Source organism: Pteropus medius, unplaced genomic scaffold (genome assembly GCF_902729225.1).
Source record: "Pteropus medius unplaced genomic scaffold, Ma_sr-lr_union100, whole genome shotgun sequence".
NCBI lineage: Eukaryota > Metazoa > Chordata > Mammalia > Chiroptera > Pteropodidae > Pteropus > Pteropus medius.
This window is the reverse complement of record NW_024340849.1, coordinates 95,742-123,043: the sequence shown is the minus strand read 5'-3', so window position 1 is coordinate 123,043 and position 27,302 is coordinate 95,742. Positions and strand designations below refer to the sequence as shown.

At 44.7% G+C, this 27,302-nt stretch overlaps 1 protein-coding gene across 2 annotated transcripts; it reads left to right on the top strand.

The window, feature by feature from the left end:
* Positions 1–4,965: 4,965 nt before the first annotated feature.
* Positions 4,966–26,643, top strand: ADNP2 (ADNP homeobox 2). Of its 2 annotated transcripts, none has more exons than XM_039838942.1 (4): positions 4,966–5,060; positions 12,044–12,164; positions 18,657–18,746; positions 21,960–26,643. In XM_039838942.1, the coding sequence occupies exons 2-4, from the start codon at positions 12,057–12,059 to the stop codon at positions 25,218–25,220; spliced, it is 3,459 nt and encodes a 1,152-aa protein (XP_039694876.1). In that variant the 5' UTR covers positions 4,966–5,060; positions 12,044–12,056; the 3' UTR covers positions 25,221–26,643. The 2 variants fall into 2 exon arrangements, with proteins under 2 accessions (XP_039694876.1, XP_039694877.1); XM_039838943.1 differs by having other exon boundaries at positions 5,007–5,064.
* The last annotated feature ends 659 nt before the right edge of the window (positions 26,644–27,302 follow it).

Sequence of the window (27,302 nt, the reverse complement as noted above, 5' to 3'; positions counted from 1 at the left end):
TATTTGGCTATAAAGTGATTTGTTTTTTAACTATCGTTGTATTAAAATAATGGAATCACAGTGTGGAAGTGACTTCAAGAAGCAACCTGCATCTAGTACACTCCTTTGTGTTTGGTTCACTGTTTTCTCTAATCCAAGTTCATGGCTTTAATTATCATGCATATTATGATGACTTTAAATTCATGTTTCTACCCCAGGCTCTCAGATCCAAACCCGTATTTCCCACTGTCTATTCAATACTAACACCTAGAGGTCTCAAGAGTCATACTCAACGTGGTTAAGACCAAACTTGTGATCCCCTCTCTCTTTCCAGTGTTCCCACTGTCTGTTCTCAGTGCCATCATTCTTGACATCCACTCACAGCCACATACAAACTGTCATCAAGTCTCGTTCACGTCACCTCAAGTACCTCTGAAGGCTGCCTGCTTCTCTTCCTCTTCGGGGCTGCTGCACTAATCTCACTCCCAAACTGCGTCACCTTCCACCTGGACCATTCCAGCTGTCCCCCAACTTGTTCCCACATCCGCCCTTTCTCCATCACTACTCTCTCCACACTAGCCAGCTGTACTTTCCAAATGCAACCCTGATTCTATCAACCCACCCACTGAAAACACTGCATTGGCTTCTCATCAGTCCTAAAAAGACCTACACGACTTCTTGATCCGGTCCCTAGTCTCCCCTTGTAACACGTTCCCTCCTGTGATCTGCGCTCCGGTCAGTCGTGTTTCCGATCTGTCTGCCTGTGCCGTGCGCCCTCCAGGCACAGGGCCTTGGTCGGGGGCTATACCTGCAGAGTCATCTCCTTTACCGCCTCTCACTGCTCGGATCTGCTAATGTCTGCTGGTCCTTTTGGTTGCTGCTACTTCCAGACTGTGAATCTCGATCCATTTTCTTGGTCATAGATGCTTGGAGAGCCTGCCTTCTCCGGGAGCATTCACCTCAGTTTATAATTAACCTTTCATCGCATAGTTATTTCACTAATGATGTTCTACCCGACTGGACTCTAAGCTCTAGGAAAGCAGGGACTGAGTCTGCCTTTTTTTTTTTTATCCTGCTCATACTGTCTCCTCGGCACCTAGCAGATACACACAAAGCACACGAAGAACAGAGGCGAGAAAGGCAAGATTACATGTAAGTTGTTCACAGAGAATAATTGTCTCCTTTTTCTACAGAAGTTTCAGTGGTTTTAGATTAATCGCATTTATTTTTTTGCAGACGAGCATGTATACAGCTGTCTCTGTGGCTCACCATGTAGGGCTGCTGGCTGCTGGCTGCAGATGTGTAGCATGCAAACTCTGCATGGAAACGAGTGGAAATAGGGGAGTGGGGTCTGTGCCCTGACTTGGGGCTGGCACTTATATCCTGATCGAAGCTCAGGCCTTCAGGGCAGCACACACCCAAGGGGCTCCCCGCTTTTGTAATTTTCACAAGGGAGGCTGTGGGCTGGTGGCAATTTAAGGTTGTCTTTGTTCTGTGGTTACCCAGATTGCTCTCTTCAGGCTGGATGACCATCTTAACAAATGCCAATGCTGATTACAGCGGGAACCAGAGGAAGGTAGGAAAGATGCAGCACAGCATCTTCATTGTTAAACCCTCCTGAACGACTCAGACCGGAGCATCAGCACGCACGCCGACACCAAGCAGCTTGCGAAAGCAGCAGAACCAATTTGCATGTGCTTTGACATGCCTGGCAGATAAGTCCTTGGGTCTAACTTCTGCTTTTGAATGATTTGATGACATCTCTGTCATGCACTTTTCTGAATCTTGAAAATAATCTTGATGAGCCCCAGAGTCACGCTGCTCATTCCTTCTGTGGTGGCAGAGGCCGTCCTTTCAATATCAAAGCTGTCGATTGTAGTTTTAAATGTCATTTTTATACATCCAGGCTAAAATATTTAGGGACATAGTGGACTGATGTCTGCAATTTTCTTCGCATCAAAAAAAGAAAAAAGATGGATCAAGAGATGAATGGTTGATAGCTGGGTGGTACAGCAAATAGAGCAAAATGTTAATTGTAAAATCTAGGTGATAGTGTTCACTGTGCAATTATTTCAACTTCTCAATATGATCAAAACTACAATGTTGAAGGAAAACAAGTCTTTCAACAGTTATTACAATTTTAATATATTAAAATATTTGTTTATTTATATTAAAGTATTTAACCTAGGCATCAGGGAGACGATGAATAAGAAGAAAGATATGGTCCCTGTTGGTACAGCAGTGTCAGAGAGAAACACATTGGCAGATCATGATAAAACAACACAGTGAGTGCAGTGAAAGACACTTGCGGTGTTTGGGGCATAGCAAGTAACACCCATCACCATTTGTCATGCTTATGTGTGCTGTGGTGGTGGTAGGGGAGATCTCTCTGGAAGAGTGGCCGGCAGAACTCAGTCTTGAATGGCATGAAATAGAAATGAGCTCGGGTAGGAGGGAGGGAAGACATTCAAAGAGTGGCGTTTGCAGGAGCAGGAGATGAGCCGGAAACGGTCAGCCTTGGAGAGCTTGTCGTATGCCATGCTTGTCCCTCTGGGCTTGATCCCGTGGGGGTGGGGGTGGAATGGCTGAAGGTAAGAAGGGGAATGGCAGGGTCAGATTTGCTTTTAACGAGATCACTAAGATGGCTGGCTGGAGAACACACCTGAGGCACCAAAGCCGGAGGTAAGGTAGGTGCCTGCACTGGTGTTCCAGCTGGGAGATGACCCGAATGTCCACATGGTAATAGTGCTGCAGTTGAAGAAACAGATTTGAGGAATATTTAGGAGGTAAAATTGGAGAACTGGGAATGGGAAAAATGAAGAATAGGTAAGCACATTGCTTACTTTAAGGCTGTTGAGAGGATGATGGGTTCAGTTTGGAACATTCTGAATTTAAGGCCCCTGTGAGACACCCAAGGGGAGCTGCCCAACTGTCAGCCAGAAAAATGAAATGGAAACTGAGAAGGGGGCGGAGATGTTGGTGCGGGCTCAAAATAATAAAGTTTGAATATCAATCGTGATTAACAAGGCAGAGTGCAGAGTAACAAACGAAAGGCATGGGATCTCAGTGCCTGCCCGGCGCAGGGGACACGGGTAAGCGATATGGTTGAAAAGGTAGGTGAAAGTGAGCAAAGCTGGAGACCGACATTCAAGGACCTCGGGTCGCAGAAGTGGAGCCGATGACGATGCCAGGGGCAACCAGAGAGGTTGGAGATCAAGGGCATGTTTGGGGGGCGTCAGGGAGAGGAGACTTCAGGAAAGCGGGGAGAGCTACAAAGAGATGAGGACTCAGATCTGTTCTTGGGGTCAACAAGTAAGTCAGGGTGACCAGGGCATTTCTGCGAAGTGGTGCGGGTGGGGTGACAGCAGAGGGCGAGAGGTGAGGGGAGCAGAGGGGATGTTGTTCCGAGAAGTGCGATACAAGGTTGTCGTCTGGGTACCTCGTGTGGGTGGGGGACGGCAACGTTTTACTCCTCATCACACCCAGAGTTCTTGGAAGGAAGCCATGTAGGGATACCGTACCCATCTCCCGCTGTAATTCATTATCAAACACAATTCATAAATAAATACAAAGGGCGAACTGTCCTTCAATGATGACTCCTATTCCTGTAGGGAAAAACTGTGGTCAAGTAACATCGGTCCGGCATTGAACACGATTTTTAAATGATATTTATTTGGTCCTCATTACATTTTTATTCGCTAGGCTAAAACTGGTAGCTATAATTTTTGTGGAAGGTACCAGTAGAGAGAGAAACTGAAGTTACGAGGGAGTGGCTGACTGGACAGTGAAGTGCTGGGTTGGGCAGCGCAAACACGGTCCGACGATGGACGGACTGGTCGTGAACACGGGCAGACACACCCTCTGAAACTAGCTCTGAGGTCAAGGCGGTTGTTGAGGAAATAGTTCGCATGTAGGGGCTGGAAGGTCGAGGGAGACCGAATGCGATGGTCTTGGTGGTCTTCGAAAAAGGGAGTTGAGGGCAGACGGGTGCTTAGGTGAAGGGGTAAGGAGCGGGAACAGGACAGGGACCCGATAAATAAAAGCAGCCCTTTGCAAATACACCGGCCTCGTGTTGGATTGCAAGCTCCCTGAGGGCGGCACGGTCCTGCTCTTCCCCGGGGGCCCTTGACTCAACGGATGAAGACCCAGAGCCATTCTAGAAGCCCCTACTCCATCTTCTCTCAGTTTGAGAAATACTACTGCTTCACAATTTTTAATAATTCTGGGCAAAAGTGAACTTTTAGGCCATTTCGGAGTTTTTACAAATATATGCAATTAACCGTTTCCCTACATAGCATACAGTGGCTCAAACTTAAAACTCAGAATTCTCAAGAAGAGGTGTGACATTAATTTTCCTAGAAAATAATTAAGTCAGGAGACCCCATCCAGTCCGCTCACTAAGATGTGTCAATCAAGGGCACACTTCCCAAAGTTCTGATAGCCCAAGTACTGTTCTCCAATGGCAGGACAGGATTCTCCTCATAACTACTTTTCTATTGGCCCTGAGTTGTGGGCGGGGCCACTCATTCCTGCAGCAGCCAGTAGCTCCACCCCATTCCATGCAAATGAAGTCAAAGCCCTGATGCTACCACGTGATTGGTCATGTGGTTGAGGCCGCCACTGCCCCCACCCCCTTTAATGACGTCATAACCCACTCAAACTCTCACGAGAGTGCACAGATGCTGTTGAGGGGCTGGCAGGTCAACCCACTGTGGCTGGGGTGGGGGGCTGTCAAGGGAAGGGGCTCCAGTAGGGGCCCCCTCACTCCCACTCCAGAGCCTCCAGTCCAGCTTTAGGCAGGGGCCCCAAGTGGTCTCTGGAGCAAGGCCCAGGGGTCCCACGCACACTCTTCTCCCATTGGCTGGCTGCACCGGCATGCAAATGAGGGCGCGCGTCACTTCCGGAGGCAAATCGAGCGCCATTTTCTCTTTCTGGCCGAGCTGGGAGGAGGGGACGGGGTCGCGCGGGGGTGGCGCGCGCCGAGGCGGGGGTCCCGCCGCGCGGGGCGGAGGCGGGCGCTGGCCCCGGCCGGGCGCGGCGAGAGGCGGCGAGGGACGAGGCGGCGCTCCGGGCGCCCAGCGGTAGGTACGATTCCGGCCCGGCTCCGCGGCGACGCCCCCGGCCCGGCCCGCGAAGTCCCGTCTGCGGCCCCGCCCCGCCCACACCCGCGGCCGCCTCACGAATGCCGCGGCGTTGTCTGGGAGCGGGGTTCGCGGCCCGAACGGCGCCTGTCGTCCCGTGGGGGTGGGGTTGTGGGTGGTCGCCGCGGGGCGGGGCCGGGTGGGGGGCTGAGGGACCTGGGGGCCGCGGCGGGAGGGGAGGGGACGGCACTCGGGAAAGGGGGCCGAAGGAGAGGATGCGAGGGAGAAGCGACGGAGTTCGGGGCCGGGGGGCCAGGCCCACGGGAGGGCCGGGAGCGGGCAGGGCGGGCCCCCTGCAGGGCGCGCGTCGGGCGGCCCGGGTTCTTCCCGGCCCCTTTCCCGGCGCAGCCTTCAGTGAGCGACTGCAGATGTGGGCCGTGAAGAGACGGTCACACCTGAGTCGCCCTGTGGCGGCTTTTTCCCTCCTGAAGCAAAGGACTGCGGAGAACAGCTGATAGCAAATACCTGTTCCTTCACCCCTGAGCTTCGGATGTGAATACTGATGATTGATGTGCAGCTGTCGGCGTTAGAAATCTAACTTTCGTGTGCCATTGCGGACTGCACTGGCATAGATTCTCTTTGCAAAATGTCTAACATTTGGCTTTGGAATGTCAAAAATTATAGCTACCAGTTCAAATAGTACACAGTTGTAGAATGGGAAATATTTAAATACTTTAAGTATTTTGTTTGCATTTGAGTGAGAGACTTGCCTGAATGCTGCTAAAACGTTTTAATTAGGGTACACAGGTTTTATCAAGTAAGTAGGGCTTGGAGTCTGCGTAGGTGTTAGGGGTGTGGGGGAGCATTTGTAGTGCACGCTCATTTGTGGTTGGAGGTCAAGTAATGGAGTGTAACTTAAAAGTTGCTACTGGAGAGTTGGCCGTATAACGAGCAAACTTTTCTGTTACAGTGGGACTTCGTTGGGCCATTGGTCTTTAAGCATGGAAGTGACTTGTGGAAAGGGAACCACGGAATAGGGGACGAGACAGGTCGGGTCCTCGGACTGAGAGGTGGTGGAATGTGAGGGCTGCGTAAAAAGGTTAGGGGTCGGTGATTGGTTATGGGGGATGTGGCAAGATGTTTAGCTGAAGAGAGCCTGGGACACCTTTTTAATTTGAACCCAGGTGTGCAACATGCAATTGGTGAATTTATGGTTGTAGTCACTAAGAGGGGCTAAGTCCCCAGCGTTCTGCAGTGCCCTCCACTCGGGCTGTCACACCCGTTAGGGCAGTGTGTTTCAGATGAGGAAACCGAAAAGCCGTTGCTGAAGGCCAGGTGTCTAGGAAGAGATCTGCCTGTGTTTGAACACACACCTTCTGAATCTTGTTTCCATGCATGGCACAAATATTATGTGCTTTTTAAGTCCGATTTTTTTAAATCCCTATATTCCAGTATTCTAACGGTCGTGACATTTCACTTAGATTTCTGGAGTTAGCTAAAAAGCAGACTCACAGTGTGGATGTTCTAAGTGCTTTTCTTGTATTAACTCACCTTCACTACTGCCTCAGGGAGTAGGCTGTGTCTCCCTGTTTCACAAATAGGCAGCTGAGGCCCAGGGATTAAGTCATTTGCCAAATATTGCACAGCCCATAAATTGCGGAGCTGATTTGAACCCAAGCAGTATTGCTCCAGGATCCTTGCTGGTGAAGTCTTGGGCTGTGTTGCCACTTAGGTGAAATCATTTTAGAATTTAGATTTCACAGGAACTCAAAACAAGTTATGTGGCTTAAAAGGTATTATTAATTATCTGATTGACTTATATTTTTGAGGGTATTTTTTCCCACAGTGGAATATTCTTAAATGATCATGACACTAAAAAATGACAAAGGAAACCCTTTGAGTGCCCCTTTGGGAAATATTTTCTTACACACATCATTGGAATTTTTAGTAGTACCATGTCTACCACATACTATGAAATTAAGGTGATTTACTGGGAACTGAGGTTGATAGATAGTGCAGCTGTATTATAGCCTTCTGTTTCCTGACGTTATACATTATTACAGACGTACTGGTTTAACCGAGTACTCAGAATGAATGGAGAACAGCATCAATAGAGGGTCTATAAATATGAGAACACTGAACCCGTGCTTTCATAGTTAAGCCACTGGGCATCTTGTATGGAATCTTGCGTCTTAGAATGGATGTTTTGGTATTTTGGAATGGAAAAATTAAGGTAAAATTCAGCTGCTTTTCCCCAAAGTGATTGGCAACAATAGACCAGGGCTCTTGAAAGAATTGTTTTAAGGTTATGAAACTTCTGTAATTTACCTATTTCACTTTTTGTTATCCTTAAACAACAAACCGAAAAAAAGGAAAAAAGGGAAACTTAAAAAAAATTTTAATCAGAAGAACTCTGTGTTTGTTTTTTGGGGGAACCACAGTAAAAATGGTGATGGAATGGGGGCATTTATGTTTGAGAATAAAAAGTTCCTGTTCTCCAAATTCAGGAGAGAAGACTGGCAGTTCCTTGGCCCCTCTCCTGAGCTTTGAACAAGTAACTAGAGAGTCTGTTTACAGCTCGCCCAGTCCCCGACAGTGTGCCCTCTCCTGAGTCAGCCAGTCTGCAGCAGCCGTCAGGGACCAGCCTGGGAAAGGCAGCCTCAACTGCTGCTCTGAGAACCCACCAGACCCTGCTCTCCTCTTTGCAGGCAATCAGTGTAGCTTTCTTGTTTCCGATATGTGTGGATGACGCCTTGGACAGTAAGAAGACACCCCAAAGGGTAGAGAGGATAGTGGGACTTTCAGAATGAAGTGAAAGCAAGTCTGATAGTGGAAAGCATCTCAGAAATTTTTGTTGAAGCTTGCTCTGGCTAAAGGCAGTCTGGGCTTGAAAGTGACCTTGTGCTTAGTTTTTAAGAGTCCCTTCGTGAGGTTCTTGACAGCTTCTCTGTTCATTTATGCTTTTAAAGGCTAAAACCCAAATCAGTGCATTTTACTTTTATTTATTTTCTTATCCCTTTCTAAAGTAATAAATGATTCTTTAATCTCTCCTTTTCAGCCTAACATATACTTTTCACAGATAATTTTTCTGAAAACTTGCCAATTCTAAATCAGCTCTTAAAAAACTGTTTCATCATTACCCACCAAAAATTCCTCCCTCACACATGCTAATCCTCCCCCCCGCCAAGTAGATGCTAGTCTATCTTTCTTGTTTTAATTTATCTTTTGCCAATTATTCAAACTTTTCTTCCTTTACCTCAATCAGTTTTGATGCTGAACAAGTCACTTGGAATGTCTTGGGTTCCAGCTCTGCCACCCTCCGTAGCCATTCCGTTTTGAACCTCCATAGCGCTTTCTGTATGTCTTATGGTTCTTACCCTGTTTTATTTTACACCTCTTGTTCATTTACTATGAGCATTTGCTCTCTTATGCTCTGTGATAGGACCCAGACATGCAAATAAAACATGATCCCTTCCCTGAAGTTTGGTCCAGTAGAGGAAATAGGTATGTTCACAGGTAGCTGCAGCAGAGTGAGGCGAGCGCTGTGTGAGAAGGACGGAATGGCCGCTCGGGGGTCCTTGGGCCCGAAGTTACCTTGAGGGAGGAGGAGTCACGAGAGGGCTGTAGCCGCGGAATTGCCGACTCAGAAATCATTTAAAATCTTGGGAGATACTGCCAAATTGCCCTCTAAACATGTAGAAATTACAATTTTCAAAAAATTTCACTACTAGTGGGTATTACTAGTCTTTAAAACTTATTGTTTAATAATATTGGCATTTATTATTTTACTTAGAATTTCTTTAGCTCTAATTTTACTGATTTTGTTGTTGCTTTTATAGCTTACACATTAAAAAAACTTTTTTTTAAAAAAATAGTTGCAGATTTATAGAGTTGCAGGTCCAATCAAAGAACTTTTTCCGCTGAATCATTTGAAAGTAGGCTGTCAAACCAGGTGATACGTTACCTTCAAATATTCTGTTTTCTACAAATAAGAACACGCTCCCGTGGACTCACAACACAGCCATCAACCCCGGACGCCAGCACATCACCCCTCTCACCCTTGGAGCCTGGCATTTCGCCAGTTGTTCCGATAACATTTACAGTGAAAGGACCCGTTCAGAATTGCACATTATACGTAGTTATCTCGTCTCTTTCATTTTGGAACAGTTCTTTACTTTTTCCTCCCATTATCTTTCTTAAAAGGTAGTCATTGATTTTTAGTAAATTTACAAAGTTGTACAACCATCAGCACAATCAAATATTAGAATGTTTCCAGCACCCTCCCACCCCCCAAAAAACGTATCCATTTGCAGTCACTACCTCTTCCCACGCCCAGCCAACCACGAATCTCTCTCTGCAGATGTCTTTCCTGATCATTTCATACAAATGGCATCAGAATATATATGGACTTTTGTTTTTTGGGTCTGTCTTCTTTCACTTAACATACTGTTTTTGAGATTCATTGGTATTATAGCATGCATCAGTACCTAGTTACTTTTTATTGTCAAATAGTATTCTGTTGTGTGGCTATACCCCTTTGTTCATCCATTCACCATTTGGTGGACATTTGGATTGTTTCCACATTTTGGCTATTATGAGTAGTGTTAAAGATCTGGACACTTTGGAATGTTATAAGCTAGTTGTTTTTTACAGTGTCTTAATTTGAGCTTATCTGCCAGACTTCTGTGAGTTACTCTTTTTCCTTATTATTTTGTGGGGAGGTGCTTAGAAACCATGAAAATATCCCATTTTTCATGAGACTTTCAATTTATTTAAGTGTATCACCAATGACTTAAGTTTATATTCTAGTGGGATATAGCTTAGTTGTTATTACAGTATACCAAACCACCCCAAAACGTTTTATTTAAAAAGTTCAATAATTCTTTGGGTCAGGAGTTCAGGCGGCAGTAGGGAGATGACTCATTTCGATTCCACAGCGTCTGGGGCCCCATTCTGGGAAGACTCAAAGGCTGGGGCTGATATGACAGCTATGGGCTCTAGAGCCATCTTTGCACAAGTGTCTGGGGTTGATGTGGGGCGACACCTCCATGCAGTCTCTCCACTGGGCTAGTTGAGCTTCCTCACAACATGGTGTCTCGATTTCAAGAGTGATGGTCCCTGGAGAGTAGGCAGAAGCGTGGCGTTTTTATGGTCTAGCCTTGGGAGTCACATGGTATTACTGCTGCCATACTTTATTGGGTGAGGTGGCCACAAGGTTCTGCCCAGGTTCAAAGGGTGGGGACATAGATGCCCTCACTATTTTGGAGGAGTGTCAAAGTCATATTTGTGAGAGCTCGTGGGGTGGGAGATAGCGTTGCATTATCCGTTAGTCTCATTTATTTGATACCCTAGTTGTCCCATGTTTGGCTTTTGGGAACTTCTTTATACTGGCTTCTTTTGAGTCCTTTTGACAAGTGTCATCATTCTTTGACCAACTCCCTTATTTTCTGACACAAGATGTTCTAGAATCATCTTGTCTTTTCTAGCCCTAGAATCAGACCTTTTTCCAAGGGGCCCTGGTTCCTTTTAATGAAAAGTGATATTTAGACAGTAAGATTCAGACCTGGGGCGTGTTGACTGCCACCGGAGTGTGCCACTGCTTCGAGCCTTGTTCAATGGGCAGAGCAGTGGCGCGCGCTTACACCCACACACAACTAGTTTTTATGTACGTACTGAAAGCAGTAAGGTCACACTTGTACCTTTTTTTCTGGTAAAGTAAAATAGGGTTTATTTTAATTGTATCCTTTTCAGATGTTATAAAAACAGCTGTATTGAGATGTAATTTGCAGACCATACAAGTCGCCTATTTAAAGTGTGCGATTCAGTGGCTCTTAGTGTATTCGCAGAGTTGTGCAGCCATCACCACTGTCATTATTCCCCTAAGAAACTCGATTCCCCTTAGCTGTCACCCTCCAGTCTTAGTCCTCGGCAACCAGTGTTCTGTTTTCTGCCTCCATATATTTGTCCTGGACACTTTGTATAAATGGAATGACAATATGTGATCTTTTGTATCTGGCTTCTAGCATAATGTTCCCCTAGGGTTGTCCACGTTATAGCATCTTTTTAGAGCCAAATAATATTCCATTGTATGGGTAAACCACATTTTATTTATGCATTCATCAGTTGATGGAAGTTTGGGTTATTTCTGCCTTTTTGGCTATTAAGAAAAATGCCGCTATGAACTTTCCTGTAGAAGTTTTTCTGTAGATGCACGTTTTTAATTTCTCTTGGGCGGAATCTTTGGAGGGACTGCCAGACTGTTGTGCAGCTGGCCGCACCGTGTTCCGTTACTGCTGGCCGTGTCTGAGAGTCCAGTTCCTCCACATCCTTGTCAACACTTGTTCTTTTCTAAGAATTATAGCCGTCCTTGTTGCTGTAAAGTAGCATCTGATTTTGGTTTTGATTTGCATTTCCACATGGTTGATGTTGTTTAGAATCTTTTAATGTGCTTAATGTACGTCGTCTTTGGAGAATTATCTGTTCAGCTCTTTTGCCCAATTTTAAGTTGGAGTATTTGTCCTTTAATTATTGAATTATCAAAATTCTTTATATATTCTGGATATAAGTTACTTATCAGAAGTACGATTTGCAAATATTCTCTCCCATATTTAGATTCTCTTTTCACTTTTTAGGTGGTTTCCATTGAAGCACAAAAGTTTTCAATTTTTATGAAGTCCAACTTACCTAGTTTTTCTTTTGCTGCTGGTGCTTTTTGATGGTGTATCTAAGAATCTAAGGTCATGAGGATTTATACCTATGTTTTTTTCTGAGAGTTTTAAAGCTTTAGCTCCTACATGGAGGCGTGTGACTCATTTTGAGTTAATTTTTGTGTGTGATGTAAGAGTGCAACTTCGGTCTCGAGTGTGGATGTTCCATTGTCCAAGTGTCATTTGTTGAAACTTAATGTCAGTGTGTTACCAACTCTGTTAAAAAAAAAATACATGCATATATTCTTATTACAGTTTGTTTTCTTCCCTTGTAAGGAAAATTTCAAAAATGTTTCAAATTCCTGTGGAAAATCTTGACAACATCAGGAAAGTACGGAAAAAGGTGAAAGGCATTCTTGTGGATATTGGGCTTGACAGCTGCAAGGAGTTGCTGAAGGTAAGAAGACACAGTAACAGGTTAAGAGACGACAGTAACACTGGAGATGCCAGGGTTGGCTTTTTGGAGGTGAGATTTGAGTTTTGGAAGAGTGGGTAAGATTCATGAAGATGGAGACTGCTGGTAATTCAAAAGACTGCATGAGGGCATCATTAGTTCTTATTTGTCTTTGCGATTTAAATTATTTTAAACTTTTCAGGCTTTTAAAGTTAACTTTTATGGGGGGCTTTTTATAGTTGATAGAAAAGTACCGTTGACCCTTAAACAACAAGTTTAAACTACATAGATCCATTTATATGCAATTTTTTTCCCCAATAAATACATGGTTAGCCCTCTCAATTTCTGGGGTTTTGCATCCGCAGACTCAGCGAACTGCAGATCAAAAACAGTATTTTGATACTTGGTTGAGAGTCAGGAGCCACAATGTGGGGCCGGTTCTGCTGAGCTCTACCGTTCTGTGTAGGGACCTGAGCATCTCTGGGTTCTGGTGTCCACAGGGAGTCTTGGAACCTCCCGCCATCCCCCGCCCCCATGGGTGCCTAAGGACAAATACACTTTTGGAGAGTCAAAGTATATGGATTTTCGACAGTGGGCAAGGGTGGGGTGGGAGTTGGGATCCCTGCCCCCCACGTCATTCAAAGGTTAAGTGTATGTTTGTTTTTGATCTTTGAGGGGAATGTATTGAATAATTTATTTTAGCAAAAGCAGACCCTAACTTAATTTTCCAGTATTGTTAGTCAGCAAATGGGAATGCATACATGATATGATAAGGTGTTTCTTTTCTGATTTATGAATTTAATGCAGTCTTACAAAAGTTTAAAAATAAAGGTCACGGTCTCCACTTTATCGATAAGTTGTGTTCTCATATGATTGTATCCTTATAACCTGAGAATATATGGCTAGCATATCTAGTAAAGGAATAAAAATTGTTAAATTAGGGAATGGTATGTATCTTTGTAGACATTGATAATTCTGTGTATGTTTTATTCTTAACTATCAAAATTGGGATCATGTCTGCTTTGAATTGTTTAAACTTGTGTTAAGAATTTGATTCAAAGTATTACTGGCCTGGGAAAAGTTCAGTTTCTTAATTTTCAAATCTCAGACTTTCAACCAGGTTGATTTTATTTTTAAAAAGGCAGCCTGACACTGAAAGGCTAAGTACGAGTATTTTCCTTAGTGATCAGCATTGATTTTTGCTTTTGAATGGACAAATGTTAATTTCTAAAGGACCTGAGAGATTTCGCCACTCAAACATTGGCTGTTCCTGGGGCACCCCACACCTAACTGGCACACGTAAGCCATAGTTTGGATTGAGACATTTAAACCAGTGTCTGCTAATGTGCGCTTGCTGCATCGGAATCAGGGAAGCTTTAAAAAAAGCAAGTACCCTGAACCTGCCCCTCTAGCGATCTTTGGAGACCTGCATACGTATAAATAGATTTTGAGAATTTATTATCCTATGTTTCCATTATCTGCAAAAATATATTGAAATGTTATTGATACCTTTCATTTTCTAATAATTGCTTTAATTTTTCTTACTACCCTTTTCTGCTGTATTTGATAACAGAAAGCACTCCTTCCTACACACCCTCCTCCCTTCTTTCCTGTGATAGACATTACGGTTTCCTTCTCACTTTTCCAGTATTTTCTTGTGAAAAGTTTAAACTTACAGAAATGTTGAAAAGATTATACAGTGAAAATCCCTCTATCTGCTACCTAAATTCTACAAAATTAACGTATATATGTATCTCTTTCCACCCATCATTCTGTCTTATTCTTTGATTAAAATCTTTCAGCATGCATATCATTAGAGTTTAGTATTTGTTTCCAGTTTTTGGGGGGAGGGAAACTTACATGCTGTGAAATACACCTTAATGGTCTCCAAATGATGACTCTTGACATGCATGCACTTATGTAGTTAATACAGGTCCCTTTCAAGGTGTAGAGCAATCCACTCCAGAAAGTCTCCCTGAGCCTTTTCCGGTCAGTCCTGCCCTGCCCCTGTCCCCACTGGCTGCAGTCTTCTGAGATGTCCCCTGTGGGTTAGAGTCGCCTGTGGTGCAGTTCCGTGTCAATGGAATAATGTGCTCCCGTGGAAGAAGACTCTGTGTGCTGCATGCGTGGGTGCCTTTCTGTTGCTGAGAAGTATTCTGTTCCAGGAACAGATTGGTTTGCTGATCCTTTCTCCTGCGGGACACCTAGGTTGTTTTCAATTTTTCGTTATTATGAATAAGATCGTTCTCACGAATACGCTTATGAAAGTATTTTTGTGGATGTGTTTTGATTTCCATTGAAAAAATATCTAGGTGTGGAACCATAAGGCTGTATGTTCATTTTGATAGGAAGTAGCTAGGCCTTTACCCAAACTAGTTGTGTGCCTTTATACTCCTGCCCACAGTGCGCGAGGATCTCAGTTGCCCCGCATCCTTACCAACACCTGAGCATGTTGGTTTTTAAAAGTTTCGAAGTAAAGCTTGCAGTAGCAGTAGTGCTGTTCCTTATGTCACCACACAGTGTGGTTGTAGCTGCATGTTTTTGGGGTCCTGTTTCCAGGTGGAGGAAGTTCCTTATTCTTACTTAGCTGAGGGCAAACACAATGAATGACTGGATGTCGAATTTTGTCACATGATTTTTCTGCATCTGTTTTTTTAAAATAAATTGTTAAACCAATCTGTATCCGTGGGATGAATTCCATTTGATCCTTTTGATACGTTGGATTGATTTCACAATTATTGTTAAAGATTTTTGCATCTGTGTTCATGAGGAATATGGTCTATAGTTTTCATTTCATAATGTCTCATCTAGAGTTGGAGTTTTCTTTGTGGGAAGTTTTTTAACTATGCATTCAGCTAGACATCATGCCGTCAGTTATATAATTTTTCTTGAGTTGAACTTTGATAGTTTGTCTTCTTTTAAGGAATTCTTTCATTTCGATGTAAGTTGTCAAATTTATTGGCATAAAGTTGTTCACATTAGTTCCTAATCTATAAGAGCTGTAGTGATGTCCCCTCTCTCATTTTGATTCTAGTAATTGGAGTCTTCTCTCTTTTCCTGTATAGTTTGATTAGAGTTTAATCAATTTTACCAGTCTTTTCTATGAAATAGGTTTTGGTTTCACTCATTTTTCTCTCTTGTCTGCTTTCCATTTCGTTTATTTCTACTTTTTATGTTTTCCTTTTTTCTGTTTAGGGTTTATTTATTAAGTTCATTCATCTGGTTTCCTAAGGTGGCAGTTTAGATTGATATCTTTTAGTTTGTTTTCTAAGTGTTTAATGCCATCAATTTCCCCAGCTCTGCTTTAGCTGCATCCAACAATTTGATTTATTGTGTTTTCATTTTCATTCAGCTTAAATTTTTTTTTTAATTTCCTTTGTGATTTCTTCTTTGATCCATGGATTATTTAGAAGTGTGTTGTTTAATTTCTAGAAATTTGGGGATTTTTCTAGATACCTTTTTATTATAGATTCATTTAATACTGATTTGGTTGGAGACTGTACTTCATAATTATTTCAGTCCTTTTAAATATATTGAGACTTATTTTATAGCTCAGCATAAGATCTATTTTTGTAAATGTACCCTGTGTATTTGAAAAGAATGTATACTTTGGTGGTGTTGAGTGTCCGTTCTTTGAGTGTCCATTAAGTCATGTTGGTTGACCATGTTTAGCGTTCTCTGTCCTTCCTGGTGTGTGGACTAATTCTACTGATTATTGAGTGAGCAGTCTTGAGGTTTCCAACTGTCATTTTAGATTTAATTATTTTTTGTCAATTCAATCAGTTTTTGCTTTGTGTACTTTGAAACTGTAGGTGCATCCACATTTAGCACTGTTCTGTTCTGTTGACAAAAGACCCCATTATCATCATAAAATGACTTTCTATCCATGTTAACATCACCACCACCCCCCGCCCCCCCGCCGAAATCTACTTTGTTTTATACTAGTATAACTCTTTCAGCTTTCTTTTGATTAGTGGTAGCATGGCATATCTTTTTTCATTTTTTTACCTTTAATCTGTCTACATCTTTATATTTAAAGCGAGATTTTTGTAGACAACATATAATTGGATCTTGGGTTTTTTTTGTTTTTTGTTTTTTGTTTTTTTACCAAGACTGACCGTCTCTTAATTTGAGACATTTAGACCAAGGTTAGGCAAACTATGGCCTAAAATATGGGCCAAATCTGGCTGGCTGTTTTTTAAATAAACTTTCTTGGAACACAGCCTTAATATCTGCTTAATATTTACATGTTGTCTCTGACTGCTTTTGCACATGACGGTGGGATTGTGTCAGAGATCGCATGGTTGGCAATACTTAAATATTTATTATCTGGTTCTTTACAGAAAAAGTGTACCAACCCCAGTTATTTAATATGATGGTTGATGGGGCTGGCTTCAAATCTGCCATCTTGCTGTTTGTTTTTACTTGTCTCATTTGTTCTTTGTTCCTTGGTTATTCTTTCCCTGCTATCTTTTGAATTGAGTATTTTTTATGATTCCATTTTATCTCCATTGGTGGTTCATGAGCTGTATGCTTTTGTTTATCATTCTAACACATACTGCTTGCTTCACACGTGCTGTAAGAACGTTACAGCTATGTGCGCTCTTCTCCCCTTCTAGCCTTTATGGTGCTGTCGCTGCCCTTTTCCCTCCCTTCCTCCCTCCTCCCTTCTTTGGTGACATTGGTTAATGAAATCCAGTAAGTTTCAGGTGTAAAATTTAACAGTAAGGCGCATATATATATTGCATTGTGTGTTCACCTCCCATAGTTAGAGTTCTCTCTGTCACCGTATATTTGATCCCTTTTACCCCATCTACCTCCCTCCTTCCCCCTCTCCCCTCTGGTAACCACTAGTCTATAGTCCATGTCCATGAGTCTCTGTTTGTTTGTCCTGTTCATTTGTTGCTTTTAGGTTTATATCCCACATATAAGTGACATCATGTGGTTTTCAACTTTTTCTGTCTGGCTTATTTCGCTTAGCATGATTATCTCGAGGTCCATCTGTGTTGTCGCAAATGGCAGTATTTCATCCCTTCTTATGGCTGAGTAATATTCCATTGTATATATGTATCACAGCTTCTTTATCCAGCCATCTGTTGTAAGACAGTTTGGTTGTTTCCATGTTCTGGCCACTGTGAATAATGCTGCTATGAACATCGGTGTGCAAATATCTTTTTGGATATGGGTTTTCAAGTCTTTAGGGTAAATACTCAGTAGAGGGATTGCTGGATCACATGGTAGATCAATTCTTAGTTTTTTGAGGAACCTCCATACTGTTTTCCATAGTGGCCGTACCAATTCGCAGTCTTACCGGCAGTGTATGAAGGTTCCTTTTTCTCCACATCCTCTCCAACACTCATTATTACTTCTTATCCTGTTGATTATAGCTATTCTAACAGGTGTGAGATGGTATCTCATTGTGGTTTTGATTTGCGTTTCCTTAATAGCTAGTGATGTAGAGCATCTCTTCATAATACATCTTACTTCTATATGTGTTACTTACTTCTGTAAGCTTCACCGTACATTATTTCCAATTTAAATCTTTGTAATAATTCGTACTTTTCTCTAGTTCTCAATTGACTTGGTAAGCAACATATTAGCATAGGTACATTCAAAGGCAGTTGTTGTATTAATTGACTCTGGCTTAACTAACATTTTTTAATATACAAAAATGACCTTTAGTTATTATAAAAACAGTAATATAAACTATGAAAGAGAAAATACAAGTAATAATTTCTTTAGAAAAAAAAAATTTAAATGCCACATGTCTACTATTCAGAAATTACCACTCTTAGCATCTTATTGTTTAGCCTTCTGTGTGTGTGTGTAAATGCACATATCTCTGTGTCGTCTTTACCACAGTGAGTTCATGTCGATCATGCTTTTTTAATTCGTTTGCTTTCAGTTCCTTTATTCCCTGACCTTTTCGTGTCATTGAACGTTCATCTTGTTACCCAGTTCACATTCACATTTCTCCAGTTTCACCCCAAATACTTGTTACACTTGGTTCGTATGAACCAGGGCTCAGTCTGGACCCTGCTGCATCTGGTTGTTCGGTTCCTGGTGACTTCATCCCTTCGGTCTCCTCACCCCTGTCACCCTAAGTCACCCTCCCTATGGCGGATGCCCGGCGTACCTGTCAGGCCCACACCCGGAGCTTCTGCCTCATGCTCCACCCCTGCCCCCCAACCTCGAAAGCCTCTTGGCCTCCTGTGGAAGATGCTGTTTGCTTGTGCTGTTTCTCACTCCCAAAAATTATTTGTGGGAAATGTTATCTGTTTATTTCTTATAAGACTGTACTTTTAAGTTGGATTATTTCAGCCTTTCCCTCAGTTCTCACACTTGGTGGGGTTCTTTCACAGTTTGCTCATGGGCTGCATTTTCATTTCATTTTTCTTGTGTAGGTATCTCAGGTGTCAAGTCATCCCATCAAGTTCTAATTAAATATTTATTTTCTGAAATTGCATAATGATTTCTTTTTCTTCCTTTTTAAAGGACCTTAAAAGCTTTGATCCAGGAGAGAAGTACTTTTATAACACATCATGGGGAGATATTTCTCTCTGGGAACCTTCTGGAAAGAAAGTGGTACGTACCTTTGTATTTGATTTTCATGTTTTCCTGAACAGTCAAGTGTCATAATATAGGGTTATCGATACTTTGAGAGTTTCCTGTATGTGAAGTTGATTAAGATAGTGAAACTATTATTTGTCCTTGATTATTAGATGCCAGTGATGTAAGAAGGGCCTTAGATTTATAACTATTCTGAGGTAAAAGAAATGCCAAGACATTGAGTCTATACAGTGAAGATGCATCCTGGTTTCACAAACTATAAATACGGATCTTTGAATCGAGAAACACAGTTTATAATAATTTGAAATGTCAAACCTGAACAGGTTCGAGCTAAAAGCATGCGGCAACATTACGGTGTCTTCTGGAAGCCCTTGCCTGCCCCCAGCCATCAGATTAGCACCTTCATCAGCATCCAACTCAGCCCGTCCCCCTGTTTGCTCAAGTCCCGGTGGCCTTGGAAATTTTGGCTTAAAAAAAAAATTGCTGTAACTAGTCAGTCATTGTTCTGTCAGAATCTTCTTTAAAAACATGTCTATTGTCAGCCCATCCTTTCAAGTCTCACTTTTCTACCTGTTTTGTGTCCCACCTTTTGGCTCTTGGCTCCCTGAGCCTGACACTCACCTCTACGTCAGAAGCAGGCTTCCTGCAACCACCTCGATTTGGTTATTGTCCTGCTCAGGACGGCTCACGGCTGTACAAAGAGGCCTCGTATTGAAGACTTTGACTTCTTTAATATTTTTTAGTCCTCACTGGTTTTTCTCATCTCAATTCTTAAAAAATCTTGCGGTATAATATGTAATTATAGGCTTTTAATCAACAAATGTATTTTTGAATTCCTGCTACAAACTAGATAAAACTTTTTGAGTGCCTGATACAAAGAGATAAAAATTAGGGTTCTTTTCTTCAAGGAGTTTTTGTTTTTCGTTGGGGTGAATAGGGCCTAGGCATAAAATGTTAAATGACATTGTGAAATAGTAGAGATAGTAAAGATTGAACTTGTATTTGAATTTTTATTTAAGGTACCATATTCAGGGGGAAAAAAACACTGTTGGCCGGCGTGGTAGAGACCGTGTCGTCTGCGAGGTTTATTCCCTTATTTCTCTCCATCCCTCAGGTAGCTCCTTTAATGGGCAATACGACGTATGAGCAGAGACAGTTTGGGGCAGCAGAGCAGAAGCGACATGTAACCGTGCTGGCTTGCATGGCTCGTGCTGCAGGGAGGTCCTCAGACTTGGAGAAGCGACATGTTTTAGACGTTCAGGTCTTGGGGACAGAGTCATGCTGCGTTATCTGGTGGTGGAGCTAAGTTCTTAGCCTTAGATTGGCGGGGACGGCTGTCATTCTGGGAACAGGATTTCTCCCAGCTCCCAGGACCCCGACTCCACTGTCTTCTGCTTCTCTCCTTGGTTATGCACTTGTCCTCTTCCCAGAGAGCGGGGCCTCCCGCTCATCGTGTTTCTGATTGGTCACTGCCTTAGAGCATTCGCACACAGGTTTTTGCTTTCCTTTCTCTTGGGTAAATGCCAAGGCGTGAGATTGCTGGGTCATGTGAGGTAAATAGTATGTCTTTATCTTTATAACAAACTGTCAAACTTTTCCAAAGTGGCTGTATCATTTATAGATCATGTTATGATGTCATTTTTTAAGAAAAATATCCCCCCAAACTAAATACCTATTCAACAGTAACAGAGAGTAACATGCAGCTGTTAGTAAGTTTTGTTGGCTCTTTCATTGAGTGTAATTTTCACTGAGTATCTTGTTTTTTCCATACAATATTTCATCGAGTAAAAGACCATTTTTTAATGAACCCATAATAAAACTAAAGCAGTACTTAAACTGCATGACTGAACCATCAGTTGTAAAGTATACCCAAATTTCAGGGATATTAAAGTGTGAAAAAAAATGCGTCTCTCAGATCGTTAAAATGTGTTTTTTGTGTGTGTCTGGTTGGCTGTTGCCCTGGGTTGCTTAGAGGTCCCACCAGGAATGCCAGAACCTGGGACTTTGCTGATTGCTGGGCGTGGTAATATGGTGAATGTGTTTGGGTGATTTCTCTGACCTGTGACCCAAGAGGAAAAACTGCATGACTAGGCGCGAGATAGGGTGACAGAGTCACAGGATGGGAAGATGTGTGTGTGGTGATCATGAGCCGGGATCTGGGGAGGGTGGGGATTGACCCGTGGCCATTGCGTAGCAAGCAGCAGCGTCCCGGCGTGGGACCAGCCCTGCACAGCCCACGATGTGACCTCACCCTCCTCTTCTGTGCAGCTAGGGCCAGCTGCTTTGTGGCTCTACCTCCAGGATCTGGACACTGTCACGCAACCACAGACTCCACCCCCAGCTTGTTGAATTCTGTATTTGCCCTAAAGAGAAATTCCGTGTTGTCAGTGCTGGATTCTGTGGCCTGAAACTTACCTCAGGATTATTCATTATTCAAACTATGAGTCGCAGTCCCTCTTTCTTTACTGTTTGTCACAGTTTGTTGGATACTTACGCATGCCAAACACTGTCCATTTGGCTCTTACTTTCCCTAAGAATAGAAATGGGGGGATAAAAGATAGTCATGATGGGTTTCACACTTTGCAAGTTAAGTATTTTGTAGATAAATTCCAGAGGTTTTAGGTTCTGGAGCAAAAACAGCATTGGAGAAATAGGATAAGAAGGGGTAAAAATAACTTTCTCTTGCAGAGAACTAAGTTTATTTTAATGGATGGAGTTAATGAAAAAATATAAGACGAAGTAGTGAGTTCTGTGGTTGTAGCGGATGGTTTGGAAACGGGTCAACAAACTATGAGTTGTGGGCCACGTCATGTATTTGTACAGACTACAAGCTAAGAATAGTTGTTAAATCTTTAAATGTTTGAAAATGAAAAAGAACACTGTTGTGTGATGTAAAAATGACATGAAATTTGAGTGTTCTGTAGTGTTATTAGCACAAAACCACACTCCCGGATGGGAGCGTCGCCTGCGGTGCTCTGCTTTATAATGGCAGCACAGGGGAGCTGCCGCAGGAGCTATGGTGGGTGGCCCACAAAGTCTAAAATGTTTCCTCTCTGGCCCTTTATAAAAAAGCTTGCCCTGGCTTAGAACAGACGTTCTCTGAGGAGTGACAGTGTTACTAGGTTGTCCAGCTTGTTAGAAGAAAGAGAACCATGTCCTTGGGAACTCTAGAAGGCGTAGCATCTGATGGTTTTCATTAACTATCTTGGCTTTTTTTTCTGTTAACAGAGATATCGCACGAAGCCTTACTGTTGTGGCCTCTGTAAGTACTCCACAAAGGTGCTTACTTCATTCAGAAATCACTTACATCGCTGCCATGAGGATGAGACTGACCAGGAGCTAGTGATCCCTTGCCCGAACTGTGTCTTTTCGTCTCAGCCCAAGGTGGTGGGAAGGCACTTCAGAATGTTTCACGCGCCGCTGCGCAAAGTCCAGAACTACACGGTGAACATCCTCGGCGAAACCAAACCCTCGAGGAGCGACGTGATCAGTTTTACGTGTTTAAAATGTAACTTTTCAAACACTCTGTACTACAGCATGAAGAAGCATGTGCTGGTAGCCCATTTTCACTACCTGATTAACTCCTACTTTGGCCTGAGAACTGAGGAAACGGGTGAGCAGCCAAAAACGGACGAGACCCCTCCTACTGAGAAGATGCCACCGCCTGACAAGTATTACTGTAAAAAGTGCAACGCCAATGCCAGCAGCCAGGATGCTTTAATGTATCATATTTTGACGTCAGATATCCACAGGGATTTGGAGAATAAGCTTAGGTCCGTGATCTCCGAGCACATTAAGAAGACTGGGCTTTTGAAGCAAATGCACATCGCTCCCAAGCCAGCCGTCAGCGTGGCCAGACCCTCGCCCAGCAGTGCGCCCGGCGCCCCGGCGCCTTCTCCCTGCTTCCGCCTGGCCTTGCCGCCGCCACCCGGCAGTCAGGGCCAGGCCACCGCGCCGCCCGTGCAGGGCCCCGCCCCACCAGCCCCGGCCGCCTCCGGCCCTTCTGGAAGCCTCGCCCATTCGCCCGCCACCCAGCCCCGCGTGACTCTGGTGCCCAGCCCTCTGCCAGTGGCCCCGGCCAGCCTGGCCCTGCCACCCTCCGCACCCCGGCCGCTCTTCCTGTCCCGTGGAGCCCCGCTGCGTCCATCGGCAACTGCTCCTGCCTTGCCCTTGAGCCGGCCAGGGGGACCTGTCAGCAAGCCCGCTGGGACTGGGGTCCTGCGCCCCACAGTCTTGCCCCTCAGTCAGCCTGTCGGGCCCCCCAGCAGACCAGTCGGGTCTGGCGTTCTTGCAGTGAACAGACCTGTTGGGTCTGCTGTCCTTCCCGTCAGTCCCTCTGTCCCCCCTGGGGTTCTTCAGGCTGTCTCACCAGGAGTGATCTCTGTGAGTCGGACAGTCCCATCAGGTGTCCTTCCTACAGGCCAGATGACGCCTGCTGGGGTCATCCCTTCCGGACAGACGGCAACTTCGGGGGTTCTCCCTGCCGGCCAGATGGTCCAGTCAGGGGTTCTCCCCGTTGGCCAGACGGCCCCGCCGGGAGCTCTACCCCCAGGGCTGACGGTCCCATCACGGGTCCTCCCTCCTGGCCAGGCGGTCCCGCTGAGGGTGCTTCCGGCAGGCCAGGTGGTCCCATCCGCGCTCCTTTCCCCCAGCCAGACGGCCCCGTCCGGCATCCTCCCTGTGAGCCAGGGCGTCGCCTCTGGCGTGCTCCAGCTCGGCCAGCCCGTCGTGCCAGCGGTGCTCCCCATGAGCCAGCCTGTGCGCCCTGGTGTCCTGCAGCTCAGCCAGTCTGTGAACACCGGCCTGCTGCCTGCAGGGCCGCCCGTGAGGGCTGGCACCTCCCAGAACACAACCTTCCTGACCTCGGGTTCCATCCTCAGACAACTGATACCGACTGGGAAGCAAGTGAACGGGATCCCCACCTACACCCTGGCCCCGGTGTCTGTCACTTTGCCTGTGCCACCTGGTGGCGTCGCCACCGTCGCCCCTGCCCAGGTGCCCATCCAGCTGCTGCCGTCGGGCACGGCCACACAGGTGGCCAGCTCCGTGGCCGGCGTGGCGTCTGCCCCTGCGGGGGCTGGTGCGGCGCCGCACGTGCTCGTGCAGGCCTCTCCTGCCGCACCGGAGGCCGGCCAGGCACTCAGGCAGGCGAAGCAGTGGAAGACCTGCCCCGTCTGCAACGAGCTCTTCCCGTCCAACGTCTACCAGGTTCACATGGAGGTGGCGCACAAGCACAGCGGGCCCAGGCCCGCCGACAAGCTGGAGCCGGAGAAGCTGGCCGCGTGCGCGCCCTTTCTGAAGTGGCTGCGAGAGAAGACCGTGCGCTGCCTCTCCTGCAAGTGCCTGCTGGCGGAGGAGGAGCTCGTCCAGCACCTGCTGATGCACGGCCTGGGCTGCCTGTTCTGCCCACGCACGTTCCACGACATCCGGGGCCTGTCGGAGCACAGCAGGGCGGTGCACCCCGGCAGGAAGAGGCTGCCGGTGGACTACAGCAGCAAAGGGTTTCAGCTGGACGTCGATGCCAACGGCAGCCTGCTATTCCCCCACCTGGACTTCGTTACCACGCTGCCCAGGGCGGAGCTCGGCGAGCGGGAGGTCTACCTGGCGGTCCTGGCCGGTATACACTCCAAGTCGCTCGTGCCCGTGTACATCAAGGTGAGGCCTCAGGCCGAGGGCGTGCCCGGGAAGCCCGGCAAACAGGCGCTGACTTGCCCCTTCTGCTTTGGCACCTTTGTGACGGCCGAGGCGTATGAGCTGCACCTGAAGGATAGGCACCACATCACGCCGACGGTGCACACGATTTTGAAATCGCCGGCTTTCAAGTGCATCCACTGCTGTGGGGTCTACACTGGCAACATGACGCTGGCGGCCATCGCCATTCACCTGGTGCGCTGTCGAAGTGCCCCAAAGGACAGCAGCTCGGACCTTCGGGTCCAGCCAGACTTCATCGAGAACAGCGAGCTGCTTTTGGTCAACGGCGAGGTGGTGCACGACTCCGGTTTCTCTGTGAAGAGAAAGCTGCCTGATGGCCACTTTGGGGCAGAGGACCAGAGAGAGGAGGAGGAACTGCCTTCTGTTGTAAACAGCGATGCTGCCCCGGCCCCTGAGAAGGTCACCAGTGTCACGCCTTTTAAAAGACAAAGGAGTGAGAGCAGGACTGAAGGACCACTGGTGGTCAGTGACGACACGCTTCAGATTTTAGCATTAAACCCTAAAAAATATGAAGATCGTTCTTATGAAGAAAAAAAGCAATTCCTTAGAGATTATTTTCACAAGAGACCATATCCTAGTAAAAAGGAAATAGAACTACTATCCTCACTCTTATGGGTGTGGAAAATTGATGTGGCTTCGTTTTTTGGAAAAAGAAGATATATTTGCATGAAAGCAATAAAAAATCACAAGCCTTCTGTACTTTTAGGCTTTGATATGTCTGAACTTAAAAATGTTAAACATAGATTGAAATTTGAGTATGAACCACAAACCTTGTAAAAAAAGGACATTAGTAGTTTTTTCAATTGAGATTTAAAAAATGTTATTTTCTTCACTGTATGTTGAACTAATAATCAATTTCAGTGGTCTTTATGCTGCTCTTTAGATGTATTTCAGGTGCTCAGCGAGACTTCCATATGAAGACGTGGTAGTTCTGAGTTGTTTCCTGCAGTTTGATTTTGTCACAATTATTTTTAGTATTTTCCTCTCAAGTAAATTAAATCCTTTGATATTTCACGCACGCCTTGTTTTTCCAGTAGAGTCAGTATCAGTATGATAAAAACTGAAATCTTACACGTGTTGGTTTTCTCATTTAAGGAAGTGTCAGCTTGTTTCAGAATACTTAATTAACTGCAAATCAAAGCTTTGATCTCTCTCAGCTTCACATACAGCCATAAACGATGTGGTAAACGTTTAGAAAAGTGAGTACAACCCCTGTGCCGTGTACGAGCGCACTGCATTAGCGTACGCTGGTTTCTTCTCTGTAAGACATTTGCTTATTAGGTTATGGTTTTCATTGACATTTTTTCCAGTTTGTCCTAACAGCTGTTTTTGATTATAACTCATAGAAAACCAAATGTTTTCATTCGTTAAAAATTATACTGAACCCGAAAACTGGTATTTAGGTCATAAGAGTTATTTTACAAATGAAGTAACTCCGTAGGTGCAGAATAACTTCTCAGTGTGTGCTCTCCCCTCGTTTTGATATGGCGATGTCATTTCTCCATTCAGAGGTAAGATGACAGATCTTTAGTGCCTTTAGAATAAACACTGAAAACACACAAAACTCCCCTAACCTAACTCTTCATAACCAGTGGAAGGGAAGGACTGTGTTGCTCAGGAGTGGACACTGAAGCCTAAGCGTGGATGTTCAGGGAGGGGGCGAATCAGTGGGCCGAGAGCCGAGCCTCTGTGGTGGGTCCATTAACCTTTGACGTTTCCTGGGTCAACGTGTTCAGACCGGGGACGTGGGTATTCACCTAGACCGGTGTCGGCTCACGGGGTGGGTGTTGCCAAAGAACACCCCAGTGTTGGCTGTCCTTGGGACAGTTAAACCTCGGTATTTGTTGTTGTTTGTTTTAATTTCACATAATAACAATTTAAAAATTTAAAGCACCAGAACCAGTAATGGAGACCAGCCAGTGTAGACCTTACGTCATGGTGCTGGTGGTACACAGCAGAGGCACCTATCCAATAGATTCAGAGAATATGACATTTTCTGGGAAATGAGATGTTACGACATGGGTTTTAAAAAGTACACTTGCATGTAATTGCTATACTGTGCATTTTTGAGGCAGTCGTGAAAGTGGTCCGTGTGGCGTACTCTTGTAAATTCAAAAAGAGCTTGTCGAAGTTTATTTTTTTTTTACCTATTGTTTTCAGAGTGTCTATTTTGAATTAAAATTTGTTATACCACTGCAAATAGAACTCTTTAATTCTTTTAACAGTTAAAACATCACTGTGACTCAGGAATAATCTGTGTGGAAATAGATACCGCATTTATTTTCTAAAAAATCTTTCTTGTACAGCATAACCCCAAAGGACTAATTAATTACCAGGGTCACGAAATAGATGTGGCTGGATAGTCTTGACGTGTCTGTAATAGTGGCCCCCAAACTGTCAAATGGAATTTGTCTCTCTGGAGGCTGCCCGCTTCGTGCCCAGATGGGGTGGCCAGTTTGGAGGTGCGGGCGAGGGCAGGTTGGGCTTCAGCCACCTTCGTTCAGTCATGGAAGTCAGCGTTTCTGGTGGCATTTTGGGCCCAATAATTCTTTGGGCAGGGGTGGGGTGGTGACTGTCCTGTCCATTGCAGGGCTGGAGCAGCATCCCTGGCCTCCACCTGCTCCCAGTCAGCACCTCCCCACTCCTTGGTCTTGACAAGAAATGGCACTGTTGAGAGTCACTGACAAAGGAATTCTAATTTCTAATTGTATCTTAGCTTTTGATGCTGATTCTTATGCTGGTTACCTGCTATTAATTTTTTTAGGGTTACAAATGTAGGCAAAATTCGATGCAAGCCAAGCTTCAAAGAGCACATGTGGGAGTTCTTGCAAATGTAAAAAATGCGTATATTTATTATTT

What these genes read in the sequence shown, in the direction of transcription:
- ADNP2 (XM_039838942.1), top strand. Translation starts at nt 12,057, where the DNA reads ATGTTTCAAATTCCTGTGGAAAATCTTGACAACATCAGGAAAGTACGG. An exon ending in GCTGCAAGGAGTTGCTGAAG is followed by an intron (nt 12,165 to 18,656) that starts GTAAGAAGACAC and finishes TCCTTTTTAAAG; the next exon opens with GACCTTAAAAGCTTTGATCC. An exon ending in AACCTTCTGGAAAGAAAGTG is followed by an intron (nt 18,747 to 21,959) that starts GTACGTACCTTT and finishes TTCTGTTAACAG; the next exon opens with AGATATCGCACGAAGCCTTA.